Source organism: Mirounga leonina, unplaced genomic scaffold (assembly GCF_011800145.1).
Source record: "Mirounga leonina isolate KUSES-001 unplaced genomic scaffold, KU_Mleo_1.0 Mir_129, whole genome shotgun sequence".
Taxonomy (NCBI): Eukaryota; Metazoa; Chordata; class Mammalia; order Carnivora; family Phocidae; genus Mirounga; species Mirounga leonina.
Genome location: NW_023270323.1, coordinates 50,255,078 through 50,270,327, shown reverse-complemented (window position 1 = coordinate 50,270,327; position 15,250 = coordinate 50,255,078). Strand labels below are relative to the sequence as shown.

The 15,250-nt window shown below is 42.2% G+C and overlaps 2 protein-coding genes across 7 annotated transcripts in view; one reads left to right on the top strand and one right to left on the bottom strand.

Moving 5' to 3' along the window:
• TBC1D1 (TBC1 domain family member 1) overlaps nucleotides 1–15,250 on the top strand; it is a 229,469-nt gene that overhangs the window by 56,325 nt on the left and 157,894 nt on the right. The window lies entirely within an intron of this gene.
• Nucleotides 5,035–6,108, bottom strand: LOC118010624 (proteasome subunit alpha type-1-like). Its single transcript, XM_035005154.1, has one exon. The coding sequence runs from the start codon at nucleotides 6,104–6,106 to the stop codon at nucleotides 5,321–5,323; it is 786 nt and encodes a 261-aa protein (XP_034861045.1). The 5' UTR covers nucleotides 6,107–6,108; the 3' UTR covers nucleotides 5,035–5,320.

The window sequence follows — 15,250 nt, the reverse complement described above, 5'->3', positions numbered from 1 at the left end:
CTGACCCCTAATGGTAACTGAGTTCACAGGCTCGGTGTAGCAGTTAATCACATGATACACCAGATCCAAATCCTGGCTCGGTCACTTACTGGCTAGCGGTCTCAGGTTAGGAGTAAGAGTTCTGATAATACCTGTGAATGCCTGTCTTTGAGGTGGGCCTTTTGCAAATAGAATTTTTTTCTTCTGCATATGAACTCAAATGCAGACACACACTTGGCCATGGGTTAAAGAGTCCTGGAATGGGGACACCTGGGTGGCTCAATTGGTTAAGCATCTGCCTTTGACTCAGGTCATGATCCCAGGGTCCTGGGATCAAGCCCGGAGTAGGGCTCTCTGCTCGGCAGGGAGCCTGCTTCTCCCTCTTCTGCCCACTGCTCCCCCTGCTTATGCTCAATCTCTCTGTGTCAGATAAATAAAAATCTTTAAAAAAAAAAAAAGAGTCCTGGAATGAATTGGAGAACAAGTATATTTATCTTGGTGCTGAAAGGACTCTCAGTAAAACTGCCTTCAACTTAGAAACAGAAGTGGCCCTTTACTGCTGTGCATCAAGATGCTGGACTAGGTTGGAGTAGGGCTGGCGAATGTCTGCAGTTGTTACAACGCTCCTGTATCCTGTGGCCGCGGCCAGCATCATTCATACTCACATTGCCCAGGGCAGGACTGCGGAGCCCAGACAGATCCTTGTGACTCTACTCACCACGGCATGCTGCATTTCTCCTGCCAACAGACCAGAGCGGGTAAAAGAGATAAGTCAGGGTGAGGTCTGTTTGGCATCTTGCAGTTGCTTTGGGGTAACTTTGGGCAGCTGCTTTAGTCACAAGTGGAGGACTTGATTTTACTAAAGGTTAGTAGCAAGTGAAATCATGTCTGCCAAAGTACGTTATAAATTAGGAAATGCTATGGAGGCAGCTGCTGTTTCTTTTTGGGTTGCTCTGCACTTGATCTAAGTGGTTTTTGATCGTTTCATGGTTTTTGATCGTTTCAAAATGCCTGAAAAATCACACTCTAGGCATGTTAAGTCTGTCATTACAGCAATGATTTCTGTGATAGTTAACATTCTATTTACATATAAAGTGGGTTGTGTTCCTTCTTATCCTCCCTCTGCCATCCCCTGGTTCCACACTCCTTCTATGCTAAGGCTCCCACTTTTTGAAATATGTGAACAAGATTTGCTCCCATAGAGAAAACAGGAGACAGGAAATAGCAAAGGATAAAGGAACAGAGGCCAGGGTCAGGTCAAGAGCTTCCCACGTCTTCTCCCCAGTCTAGCAGGAACCAGATGAAAGCCTTGAGGAGGTCCTGGAAGCAAAAGGCGATAATTCAGAGAAGATTGAGGGTTAAGTGGAATATGCTGAAAAAATAGGAAACACATTTGCAGCGTGGACTAACACTGATTATCTTAAAATGTCTGAATGGTTAGGGCGCCTGGGTGGCCCAGTCGGTTAAGCGTCTGACTCTTGATTTTGGCTCGGGTCATGAGCCCAGGGTCGTGAGATGGAGCCCTACACCAGGCTCCGCGCTGAATGTGGACTCTGCTTAAGATTCTCCCTCTCCCTCTGCCCCCACTTCTAAAGAAATGTCTGAATGGTTAAATAATATTCATGAGCTCTCATTTTGCAGCTTAGAACTAACATCTTACAGTTTCAAGCTGTAAGCATTGGTGGAACTGACAGCTTACAGCTTCAAGCAGCTTATGTCCCTGCCTTGGTTTCCGTACAAAGCTCTGATGGAGCCACAGATGTCTCATGTCAATCTAGGAGTTGCTCTGCGGTGGCTGAATTCCAGGATTCCGTGAGCTTTCTAGATCAAGAGTTGGTGTTTGTCATACATGTTAGTGGCTTGCTGGTGCTACTGCAAGTGGGTGGCAGTCTTGACTCTGAATGTCTTATTCCATAAAAAGCCAGCTGGAGATGCCTTTTTCAGAACCATCTGAGGCAGCCAGAGGTCAAGGATTCCAGATTCCTCTCCCAGTCAAAGGATGCTCTAAGGGACCTCCAGAAAAGATACAAAGTCTCAGTCCCAGGCTGCCTTACTGATCCTTAGAGAAGAGTCATGACCATGTGACCTTCTCTCCCCCTCACACTTCCCACTGGAGAGGGTTTGCTAAGTTTCAAAATTCAGAATTCAAGACAAACCATGAAACATTTGAGAAATAATTTGAGATAGACAGTTCTTTATTCATATATTTTTTAAAACCTAGAGGTCATTCTTGATTCTTCTGTCTCACTTATACCATATCCTCCGTCATATCTTCCATTCTATCACAAGCCCTGTTGGTTCTGTTTCCAAAATATGTCTTTAATCCATCAGCTTCTACCTAATTTTCACTCAAGCCCCAGCCTAAGCCAAGCCACCATCACAATAGCCTCCTAAACTGGAGAACTGGTCTCTTGTTCCCATCCTGCCCCCCCCCCAGGATTCCTTTCTCCATGTGGTCGTCAGAGTGACCAGAGTAGAGGATTGAGCCATGTGATTCCTTTCCTTAAACCCTCCAATATTGCCCCAATTACACTGAGGATAAAGTTCAACTCTTAGCATAGCCTCAGGGCCCTGGGTAATCTGCCCCTTGCTTCAATCTCCAGCTTTATCGTGAGCCACTTTCTCCCCCAGTCTCTCTGTTGCATTCACAGATATTTTTTCCCTTCCATTCACAGAGCCTTTGCACATGCTTTTCTCCTGACTTGTGACATCTACCTCCTTCAGATCTCAGTTTTAGCATTAATTGGGGCCTTTATGACTACACATTCTTGCACACAAGGCTTTCTCTCTCACATTACCTTTTTCCTTCATAGCACTTAGTACACTCTGTAATTATGTATTCCACCGGTTTCCTTACTCGCTTAATGTCTGTCTCCTCCTCTAGACCATGAACCCCATGAGGGACACGGACCATGACTGTTGTTCACCATGATAGTCAAGTACTTACTCTGCCCCTGGAGCTGACCCTTTGGTGGGTTCTCTGTATCAGTACTCTTTGTCTTGGATCATGGACCACACCGGTCCATGATGAGTTTCTACTAGGTGTGGGCATAAGCTTCTTATGCCCATCCATTGCCCTGTTCAGTGGAAAAACAGGATCTCATCTGTGAAGGAGGACATCATATTGTGTGAATGCTAGGGTCTTGTTCTTCTGTAAGGTTCATATCGCTGTGTTTTGAACTCAGGCCAAGCATCACTGGTGTATCCTGTTGCTGGGGTCAGAATCTTAATGTCTTTTTTTTTTTTTTAATTGTTTTTTGAATCTTTGCATCTTAATCCTGCTTTCCTCTACTTATAAACCTTGGGCAAGCTGTTTAACTTCTCAGATTTTACCTCTTGAAGCTGTTGTTAGAGACATCAAATGTGTCTAATTTTTGTTTTAGTGTCTAATGTTTAAATGTCTAATGCTTAAATTTATATGAAATTCTTAGCTTAATGTCTGGTACATAGTAAGCACCTAAATGATATCTGTTAGAGTGAAAGCTCAATAAATATCTATTGAATGACTAAATAAATGAATAACTTAACCTCTCAGACTTCAGGTTCATCACTGGTAAATAAAGGGGTTTAGCTAGATGATAACTTTCTGGTCTAATTGTCTATGGATTTGGTTATGAAGATGTTAATAGTTGTGGTTATGTCCTTATAGATTTCTTTTTCAGGATTGTTCTAAGCAATGATGAAAAGTCAAATTCTAAGCTGAAATAAATCAAATGAATTAAACAAAAAATTGGACAAAAAAAGAAAATATTTAACAAATCACCCTAAGTCCAGGGATAAGCTGGTCTTTGGTTTAGTCTGCCTGTGGTCACCACAGGCCTTGTAGCTTCTCTGAGGGTCTTTAACATTTCCAGGACAGTAATTAACCATTTAGTAGAGGTATCTCCTACACTAAATGAACGTGAACTCTTCATTTCAGGTATCTTGTTGCATTTCCCCAAGGGCAGGAGATATGAAACCATTAAAAAAGTATAAACCAGGGGCATCTGGCTGGCTCCGCAGGTAGCACATGCAACTCTTGATCTCACGGTTGTGAGTTCAAGCCCCATGTTGGGCAGAGAGCTTACTTAAAATAAATAAGTAAATAAAATATATAATAAATTTTTGTAAATCAGTTAAAAAAAAAAAGACGGCCCTGTAAAAAATGGGCTGACAATGTGAACAGGCAATTTACGGAGGAGGAAACCTGAACAGCCTCTTGACCTATGAAAAGATGGGCAACTCACTAGCAACCAGGCAAGGGTAGATTAAAGCAAGAAAATAATATCGTACTCATTAGATTTTTGAAATTTAAGAGCTTGATAACATCAGGACTGGCAAGGGTGTGAAGAAGCAGGAACACATGCATGCAGGTGGGAGTATAAACTGGCACAGCAATTCTGCCGAGGAATATGGCCATGTGGGGTAGAGGTGGATACCTGTAATCCAGCAGTTCCATGTCTAGGCATATATTGTGGACATGAGCACAAAGAGGCAAGTAAGAGGGTGTTGTTGCTATGGTTAAAAAAAAAAAAGAAAAATTCTATATGTCCATCAAAAATGGAATAGATAATTAAATTATGGAATAGTCACAATGTATTACAATTGAACTTTATTCAGCAGTTAAAATACACCATGTTGAGTATAAAAAAGCAATTGCCAGGGGCGCCTGGGTGGCTCAGTCGTTAAGCGTCTGCCTTCAGCTCAGGTCATGATCCCAGTGTCCTGGGATCGAGCCCCGCATCGGGCTCCCTGCTCAGCGGGGAGCCTGCTTCTCCCTCTTCCAATCCCCCTACTTGTGTTCCCTCTCTTGCTGTGTCTCTGTCAAATAAATAAATAAATAATCTTAAAAAAAAAAAGTGGTAATGTGTTTAAAAAAAAAAAAAAGCAATTGCCAAAAATATAGTTTACACCGTGATACTGTGTAGGAAAAAATTGAAACGTGAGTGTATATTGTTTGTGGATTAATATTTATCTGGATAATGTATAAAAACAGAGAGGGAAAGATAGACCCAGCATGGGATGGTGGATACTTCTGGGGATGTAAGGAGAACCCCATGAGTAACATTTTACTTCTTTTTTTTTTTTTTTTTTTAGGTGAAACAATTTTATTTCACAGTTGTCTTTAAAACCACAAGGACACTGTGTTCTTCATATAAAAACATCAGTACAGATACCTATACTTTCTAGAAAATGATTGTATAGACCCCTCTCAAAGAAAAATGCACACCATTATATGGTTTCAGACAAGTTGCTAGGGAAAAACACATCTGGACTGATTCCTACGTACAGATTATTATCATCAGTACATGTTCCTGCATTCTTACAGATTTGATAATAAACATACAGACTGGCTTGTAACTTAATGTTCCATCGGTTCATCAGCCTTTTCTGCAGGTTCATCAGCAGGTTGAGCAGGCTGTGCCTTTCTCTGTGGTCTTTCTTCAAGACCTTCCAAGAATGGAGATACATCATCATCATCATAAATCGTAAACTCCAAGTCTTTACCAACAATTCCAATGGAAACATTCTTTGTAGTTAGGTCCTGTTCTGCAGGAAGCGTCTCTCGTAAGGCATGCAGACCATGTTTAACCAGTTCATTCAAATTGCACTCCATAAACCCAGACATATGTCTCTCCAAGTAAGTACGAGCTGATTGAGAACGGGCTCCAAAGGACATGGCTCTACAGTCAAAATAGTTGGCAGATGGACAGGTTTGGAAAATGTGAGGGCCCATATCATCATAACCAGCAATAAGCAGCCCAACACCATATGGTCTCCGGCCATATCGTTGTGTTGGTGTCTGGGTCTTGCTTCCAATTAGAGATACAAGACGAGACACAGGAAGAGGTCTGTCAAATACAAATCTGGAATCCAAACACTCTTGGCGCATAAAATTACATAACAGTCTAGTGTCAGCAGTAAGTCCCGCAATTGAGATACCAATAGGGTTGTCAACATGGAGAATTTTTTTCTGATGAGCTGCAAGCTCTGACTGTGCTCTCTTCAATGCAACCAACACTGCATGGGTTTTCAGACCAACTGTGGCTGAACCTTGCTTGACAGCTTCCATTGCATACTCAATTTGATGAATCCTGCCCTGAGGGCTCCAAACAGTGACATCATTGTCATCCTGGTTGCGAAACATGGTTCCGGCGCAGGTCTGGCTGCGGCCTCCTGCAGAGGTGCGGGTTCCATTTTATTTCTTTAAAAAAATACATACATACACAGATGTGCAACATATTTAAAACTGTTAAAACTGGGTAGTAGCTACATGAGTGTCTATCATAATATTCTATTTGATCTTTTTGAAATATTTTATAATTAAAAAAAAAAACTTAGAAAACAAGAATACTTTATGTAATAAAAGTTCCAGTATCAGAATCTGCTCTTTTGTAGCTTAGGAATAATCTCACTCCTTTTTTTGCCATTTTGTGGCTAATTTCTGCTTGGCCTTTGTGTGCATCCTTAAGCCTCACTCCCCCCAGGTGGGTTTATAGATCCCTGTGTTGGGTTCAAGGCCTTCTGTGTATGCTTACATAGTACCTTCTCTTTCTCTTCTTGCAACACTTCTCATCCAGCCATGCAGTTTCCTGTTTACTTGCAGCTTGGACCCACTGGACCCTAAGACATTCCTCTGGGGACAGGTGACTTGTTTACTGTAGCATCTCTAGGGACTGGTGTGCACTGGTGTGTGATAGATATATATTAAGTGACAATGAATTAACGGATGCTTCAGTGGTTTACATTCCCTGTATGCACACAGTGGGCCAGAGTTGGATACTTGAAATCACCAACTCTATGTACTATATATCAACTACGAATTGAAACTATATAGCAACATGTCTTGCCCCAGAGAGGCTGTGTGCACCATTTTTGACTTGGCCAGCCTATAGGCCTTGCACCACAGTGTCATGGTGGAGAGGAAGAGCAGGGTGATGGGCTTCTTGTGAGGAAAACTTGTCTTAGACCCACTGACTCATCTCCCTCAAGAATCAGGTTGTAATTAAGCTTTGGCAAGGGATGTACCCCATCCAGCTAATTTCCTGGGCACTGGGAGGTCAGGGTCCTTTAGTCCATCAGCTAAGCCAGCTCTTCACAGGGAGGAAGGATCACTGTTGCCACCTCGCCCACACCCAGGGGCCCAGCCTGCTGCTTTGTCCCTGATGAAATTGGGTTCAGGTTGAGTGGGCTGGCCAGCCCCCAATGTGGCCTCAGTGGAGAGCCTGCTTCAGGCCCCATTTCCTTCTTCCTAGGCCTGGCCAGCTGTAGCCTTGAGCAGGCCTGCTTCCTCGGACCCAAAGAGAACATGCTTCCCTTCTCCTTTCTTCCTTCCTCTCGCCTTCATTTGATTATTCATTAGAATCTGCTCCCATGTCAAGCCCACCTCCATGTAGCCTAGCTGGTATTGGCTCAGCCTCCAGCCCCACAAAACAGGCAGAACTTCTTCTCTGACAAAGCCAGCTGTTGGCTGGAAGCTGGTGGGTGTCTTCAGAACCTCTCTTGACCAGAAGAGATCCCTGAAATCTTAGAGCACAAAGCCCTGTGTTCATACTGATAGCACTCGGGACCATTTACTTTCCTGCCATTGTGGAGAGAGCCTCAGCTCTACCCAGGCCTGACCTGGGTCAGGTAGTTTACCTTTCTGACCCTCAGCATCTTCATCTGCCAGATAGAATAAATAATACCTTGCAGCAGACTTTTGAGATAATTAGGGGCTGTGTTGTAAAGCGGTTAAGTTGCCAGAATGCTTGGACCTGAATCCTGATTCTGCCCCTGCAGTTTCCCGATCCAAAATAGGGTAACCTTGGTCCCTGCCTGCTTATTGGAAATGCTCAGAACAATGTGTGGCCTGTAATGAGCACCTTCTAAAAGTTCACTGGTTTTAGTGATGTCTTGTAGATAGTATGCCCTCAATACACAGTATGTTCTATTACCATTATTTTTACTTACCTTAGTTCCTTCAGGTTACTGTCACAAAAACACCACAGACCGAGTGGCTTATAAACAACAGAAATTTATTTCTCACAGTTCTGGAGGCTGAGAAGTTCAAGATGAAGGTGCTGGCAGATTCAGTGTCTGATAAGGACCACTTTCCTGGTTCGTAGAAGGCCGTCTTGTCTTCTCGCTATGCGCTGTGTCAGGACATGGTGGAAGGGGCAAGGAGCTCTGTGGGGTCTCTTTTGTAAGGATACTAATCCCATTCAGGAGGGCTCCACCCTTATGACCTAATCCCTTCCCAAAGGCCCCACTTCCAAATACCATCACATGGAGGATTCGGTTTCAACATGAATTTTGGGATGATACGAACATGAAGTCTATAGCATTTTGTCCCTGGCCCCCCAAATTCATGTCTTTCTCATGTGCAAAACACATTCATTCCATTCCCAAACCCCCAAAGTCTTCACTTATTCCAACATCAACTCAAAAGTCTGAAGTCCAAAGTCATCTAAATATCATCTAAATCAGATGTGGGTAAGATTGGAGCTATGATTCATCCTGAGACACATTGAGACAAATTCCTCTCTAAGCTGTGAACCTGTGAAACCAAACAAATTATGTGCTTCCAAAACACAGTGGTGAGACAGGCAGAGGATAAACGTTTCCATTCAAAAAAAAAAATCCAAACTACAAGACAAAACTCCCATCAGATCTTAGGTTTGCAATAAAACCCTCTTGGGCTTGATTCTCTGCCCTCCAGACCCACTGGAGCAGGAGTGCCACCTTCGGGACACACTGAGACAGAGGTCCTGACCCCGCAGCTTTGCAGGGCAGGAATTGGGCCCACAAGACTTTGGGGTTGTTGTAAGGATTAATGAGATAATGTATGAAAATACCTGGCATGCAATAAATGTTCAATACATATTATTTCCTTCCTTCCTGACTCTTGATCGTGGAGAAGGGGTACCTCCGACAGGGGGCAGGTGACCCCTACCATTGAGCTGTAGGCATTCATTCTTACAAACTTCTCCCCTGAGGTAAGGAGCCAACTCTAGGTCTCTTGAAAAGTTCCAAGGGCTTTGGCATCCTCGTGACATTAGGACCTGGAGATGGGTGAGTTGGTGAGTTTAGTTCTGCCTGGACCCTGAGCTAAGAAGGCTGCCAGGCATGAACCCATCATGGGCATTTAATTGAGCATATATTTCATAGTATTCCTGAAGGAAGCTTGGAGGGGACCTTGGAGATCTTGAGTCTAACCTCTGCAATGTACAAGGTGGAAATGGGTGATGTAGCATGAGCTGTCTGAGATCACATCAGCCAGTCTTGTGCAGGTAGAAGCCGGCACACCTGAATGCCCCTCCCTAAGCCCCTCCCAGGCTGCCTTCACAAAGAAGACTCCGAAGGGCTGTGTGCAAATCAATCAGACCACTTTAGATGACTTCTGATCTCTGAAAGCTGATTTATCTTCACTTCATCCAGGGCATAACCTCTGTCATGTCTGAAAAATTCTAGGTGAAGAGAGCAGTGTCTCATCTCAGACCTCCCGAGTTGTAAGCATTTGAGAAATCAAAGGAGATTCGAACACAAAGGGAACCGAGAAGCCGTTTCCTTCTTACACCTTCTCATCCCTTCTATCTCCTGTCAAAGCCAGCAGAACTGGTTTTCAGTTATGTACCTCCTCTAGCTATGTACAGAGACTAGGAGGCAGATGATGGTTTGCTTTATAATCTATGCATTACTTTGCTAAGCTGTGAACCCAGAGGGACCTTCTATCTTAAAGTTCCTGGAGGGGTACTTACCCAGGAACGTGGAGGCACCAGTGTCTTAGTTTCTGGAAAGTTCGCTTGCTCTGTGCACCTGAAAATCGCACTGAGCATAACCAGGCACTCTCCTCTTGGTGACCTGCAAGTGTACACGGCTTGGTGGACATTGTGGAGGAATCTCAAGCTATAGCGAGGAAACATGTGAATTGTTTGCGTGACCGTGCAGAGGTACATGGCTCTGTACCAGGCACGGGTAACCAACATGGAAGAGTCACAGTTCTGCTTTTTAGGTGCTTGCTGCGTGGTTCCAAAAATATTGTGATCCAAAAATACTGACACGTACAAATTTAGGCTTTGAAAAGAGTGAGAGCATTCATAAGAGAGTTTCCATTGTGTTTAAAACGCGATGATTTTTTTAAGACTTATTTTTTTAGAACAATTTTAGGTTCACGGCAGAAAGTGAGCAGAAAGTATAGAGATTTCCTCTACACCCAGCCTCCATGAATAACTAGCCTCTCCCATTATCAGCATCCCCCCATCTGAGTTGATATATTTATTACAATTGGTGAATCTACATCGATACAACATGATCACCCAAAGTCCATAGTTTATATTAGGACTCACTCTTGGTGTTGGACATTCTTTGGGTTTGAACAAATATATAATGACATGTATCCATCATTATAACATCATACGAGGTAATTTTCACTGCCCTAAAAATCCTCTGTGCTCTCCCTATTCATCCCTCTCTTCCCATCCCAACCCCTTCGCAACCACTGATCTTTGACTATCTCCATAGTTTTACCTTTTCCAGAATGTCATAGAGTTGGAATCGTAGAGTATGTAGCCTTTCCAGATTGGCTTCTTTCTTTAGTAATACACATTTATGGTTCCTCCATGTATGTCCATGGCTTAATAGCTCATTTCTTGGGATGCCTGGGTGGCTCAGTCAATTAAGCAACTGCCTTCAGCTCAGGTCATGATCCCAGGTTCCTGGGATCAAGTCCCACATCAGGCTCTGTGCTCAGTGGGGAGCCTAATCCTCCCTCTTCCTGCCACTCCCCCTGCTTGTGCGCTCTCTCTCTCTCTGACAAATAAATAAATAAAATCTTTTAAAAAAATAGCTCATTTCTTTCTAGCGCTGAATAATACTCTATTATCTGGATGTACTGCAGTTTATTTATCCATTCACCTACTGAAGGACATCTTGGTTACTTCCAGGTTTTGGTAATTAAATAAAGCTGCTACAAATATCTGTGTGCGGGTTTTTGTGGGGACATGAGGTTTCAACTGCTTTGGGTAAATTCCAAGGAGCACGATTGCTGGATTGAAACTTGATGATTTTAAAGAACTAGATGATAGTGAACAAATAGAAATTGTTTTAGAAGCGGGAAATCACCCTAATCAAAGGGAAAATAAGCCACTTTTTTTTTTTTAAAGGAAATTATAATCTACTATGAAAGAAGGGAAGAAGGGGAGTTTGGGTCCAATTTTTATTCACTAATATATTTGATCGGGAGATAGGGATTAATATTTTTTAGTCTCATTTTTTAGGAGAAACATAACTTTCAGTTTAGAAAATAAGTTATTTTTTTGGTAAAGTTAGTGCTATGCAAAGTGGTGTTTTTAATGTTTCCATTATAAATTATAATAAAAATGTCTGAGCTTAAAGCTGAGCATCCATGGTTAGTTATAACACAGGGTGAAGATGTAAAAAATCTTATAACTAAATTTTCAGTGTTTTTTTTTGTGAGCTCATTGCCGCTGGGTTTTTCCATGATTTTGAAACATGTGTGTACAGTTTTTGGAAAGATGATTATTTGCTTAAACTTTATAGACTGAGCTAAAAATAGAAAAACGCTGTTTCTATTTTTGGAATGTCTTACCAGCTAAAAAGTGAAAACAATTACCATACATATTATGCCGAAACACTGAGACAGGAACAGATATTAAAATAGTAAATATATTCATTTATCTGGTTTGGAAATGTCATAACCATTTTAATGAATTCATTGTTATTTTTAATGAAGAGAGAAATCTGTCATAAAGTAAATTGCTTTCTTTCTTTCCTTCTCTCTTTCTTTCTAATTTTAAGTAAGCTCCACTCCCAGGGCAGGGCTTGAACTCATGACCCTGAGATCAAAACCTGAGCTGAGACCCACAGTTGGACACTTACCGCCTGAGCCACCCAGGTGCCCCTAAATTTGTTTTAAAAAGACTGTTGAGTGCAGAGAGAAAAAAGGCATCCTGCAGTTGGGGTGAACTGTATTCACAGTAAGGGGGTTTGTCACTGGCTGGTCCCTTCTAGAGTTAACAATTCAATGGCTCACTTTTTTACACTGCAAGGTCTTAGTATTTCTAGTTGCGTGCAGCCAGTTCTTAATTTTGCAAGGCTTTTTAGTAAACGTACTGAAGGTGCCTGGAGCCATTAAAAGTGTCTTATTAAATCTGTTTGCAAAAAAAAAAAATCTGTTTGCTGTTATTTTGGCTAACAAGAAACGACAACCTGATGCCTGAAATCAAAACAAAACTAGAGACCTTAATTTAAACATTGATATGGATGCATTAGAGTGTTCTTTAGCTAATAACCTGAGTTTATTGTCTACGTCCAAACAAGTCTTCACCAAATTTATCCTTCTACTTCCCCCCCTGAACTTCCTTTCCCTCACTCACCAATTTATGAAGCACAGTGTGTTCTGAAGCTGGCCTTCACGTACTTGGTCTTGCCACCCAAAGACTCCCTTTTGAATTTACCGTGATTTAAAATGTGATTGCATGTATGTACTTAAGAGAAAGTGAGAGAGGTAGACAGGTAAGGAGGGCTGGGATGTGTGGGAAGAGGAACAGGGGAGTAGTAGTGGGAATGAACAGGATTCATTGCTGAGGGAGGAATTTCTGAGGTGTTTGAAAGTGAGGGGCAGGAACGCTTGCACATTCCAAGTCTCTGCCTGGCTAGAATGATGGGAATTTACTGGAGAGACGTGGACAATCCGTGGTGTGCCTTACAGAGTTAAAGGAACAAATGGAGCACAATCATGCTGCTAGACTTAGCAACTCATAAAAAGGGAGAGGAAAATATTGAGAGTCAGGGAGGCCCACCCCGTCCTGGAATTAATTTTGGCTGACAACACAATCTCCTCTTTGATCTCAACTGTTTGTCCTGTCTATAAACCCAGTCATGAACTTGATACCTCCAGCCCATCATTTCTCTTTTATTTTTGCATTTATAACATATGCTATATTAGAGTTCTCCAGAGAAACAGAACCAATAGGAGATAGATAGATATATGTAAGAGGAGATTTATTATAGGAATTGGGTCTTATGGTTATGGAGGCCGTAAAGTCCCATGATCTTCCACCTGTAAGCTGGAGGACCAGGAAAGCTGGTGGTGTAACTCAGTACAAGTACTGAAGGCCTGCAAATTTGGGGGCTGATAGTATAAGTCCTGGTCTGAATCAGAAGGCCCAAGAACCAAGAGCGCTGATGCCCATAGGTAGGAGAAGATGGATGTCTCAGCTCAAGCAGAGAGCACAAATTTGCCCTTCCTTCCCCTTTTTGTTCTATGGAGGCCCTCAACTCTTGGATGATACCAACCCAACATTGGGGAGGACCATCTTCTTTAGGCAGTCTACTGATTCAGATGCTAATCTCTTCCAGAGACACCTTCACAGACATACCCAGAAATAATATTTATCAGCCAACTGAGCATCCCTCAGCCCATTCAGGTGAACACATAAAACTAATCATCATAAATACCCATCACTAACCAACAGCAATCACTGCTAGTACTACTACCACTTCTACTACTACAGCTAACATTTCTTAGGCACCTACTTTATGCAAGGATTCAGGCTGAGATGCTTCATATGCATCTCATTCAGTCCTAAAGCTCATTCTGTAGAGCATGCGTCTCTTGATCCTGGGGTTTTAAGTTCAAGCCCCACATGGTGTTGCAGGAATTCTCTGCCTTTAGTGCCCACAGTGCTTGGTCACGCTGCTTCGAAGAATGAAGGGGTAGACCAGATGAAGAGTGGTGGGCAGCAAAGCAGAGTTCACTGAGCAATAGTATAAAGTTCCCGGAGAGGGAGGGGGGCCCGAGAGGGTTGCCCTTGGAGTTTCTAAGTGTAGGGCTTTTTATGAGCTCTTTTGCAGAACAATCTTAAGCAGTCAGGGTGTGCTGAGTCATGCCAATCAGGGCTTTGGCCCCCTATCTGTCTACCTATTAGGTTAATGTCAACATACTGATGATCGCGTTTTTGGCCGACATCTGGGGGCTTATGTCTTAACTGCCCATGATATTGACAAATGCTTTGTGCTTAATTGTCTTACTTTAGGACGTTTTTCAGAAGTCATTTCTGCAAAGTCTGCAAAGCAGAATGTCAGTGCAGTCCTGTCTAAGCTGCAAAATAGGATGCTAGTGCTGTTTTATTTTAGCTGTCCTGACTCCTTATTTTCTTGTTGGGGACCCTGGGCCTGACTGCCCAGCTGTCCAACTCACTCCTAACATTTGGGTTTAGAGAATCCTTAAAAAAAAAAAAAAATCCTACAACTAGCCCTCTAAAGTGTGGGTTCCATTATTATAAAGCCTCATGGAATTAACTTACCTAAAGTCATTAAAACATCATCACCTAGAGGGATTTTAAAAATTGATTCGTAATTCACATACCATGAAATTTCAGTTTTTAGTATATTTTTAGTATATTTAGTATAGTGAATATACTAAAAATTCCAAAATATTTTCATCACCTCAAAACAGAAACTATCACTCCCCATTTTTCCCCCTTTCCAATCCCTGGAAACTATGAATCTACTTTCTGTCTCTATGGATTTGCCCATTCTGGATATATAAGTGGAATCATAAAATATATAATCTTTTGCGTCTGGCTTCTTTCACTTAGCATAATGTTTGCAAGGTCCATTTACATTGCAGCATGTATCAGTACTTCATTATTTTTTATGACAAAATAATACTCTGTTGTGTGCTACACTACATTTTGTTTATCCATTCATCAGTTGATGGACACTTGGGTTGTTTCTACTTCATAGCTGTTATGAATAATACTACTGTGAACATTCATGTGCAAGTTTTTGCATGGCATATGTTTTCAGTTCATACAGAGGGATTTTGTTGCATGATTTTTTTTGGACTTGATAGTATCCTCAGCAAATATTTTTTCTGGAAACAAAGTTTTATGCCAGAGTGGGATAACTGCACACCTCCAAACTAATATTTACTAAAATTCTCTTTTTGCAATGTGAGCTCTGATTTCTGTCCTGTCTTAGTAAGGCTTGATTTCCAGAGTTATTGCCTTTGTCCAGCAGATCCTTCCTCCTAGAAAGTCTTATCACCATCTGTACAAGTGCTAAAGTCTTAGGGCACCCGGCTGGCTCAGTCTGTAGGGCATGCGATTCTTTATCTCCCAGTTGTGAGTTCGAACCCCTCACTGGGTGTAGAGATTACTTAAAAAAGAAAAAAAGAAAAGTCCTGTAACCTTCCAGCCAGAAGCTGGTTCTTCCTTTGCAGCATAAGTTATCTTTGGTTTTTTTTCTGGGAACTCCATGGAGCTCCACCTGGGCCTTTCCCTTG

What these genes read in the sequence shown, in the direction of transcription:
- LOC118010624 (XM_035005154.1), bottom strand. Translation starts at nt 6,106, where the DNA reads ATGTTTCGCAACCAGGATGACAATGATGTCACTGTTTGGAGCCCTCAG.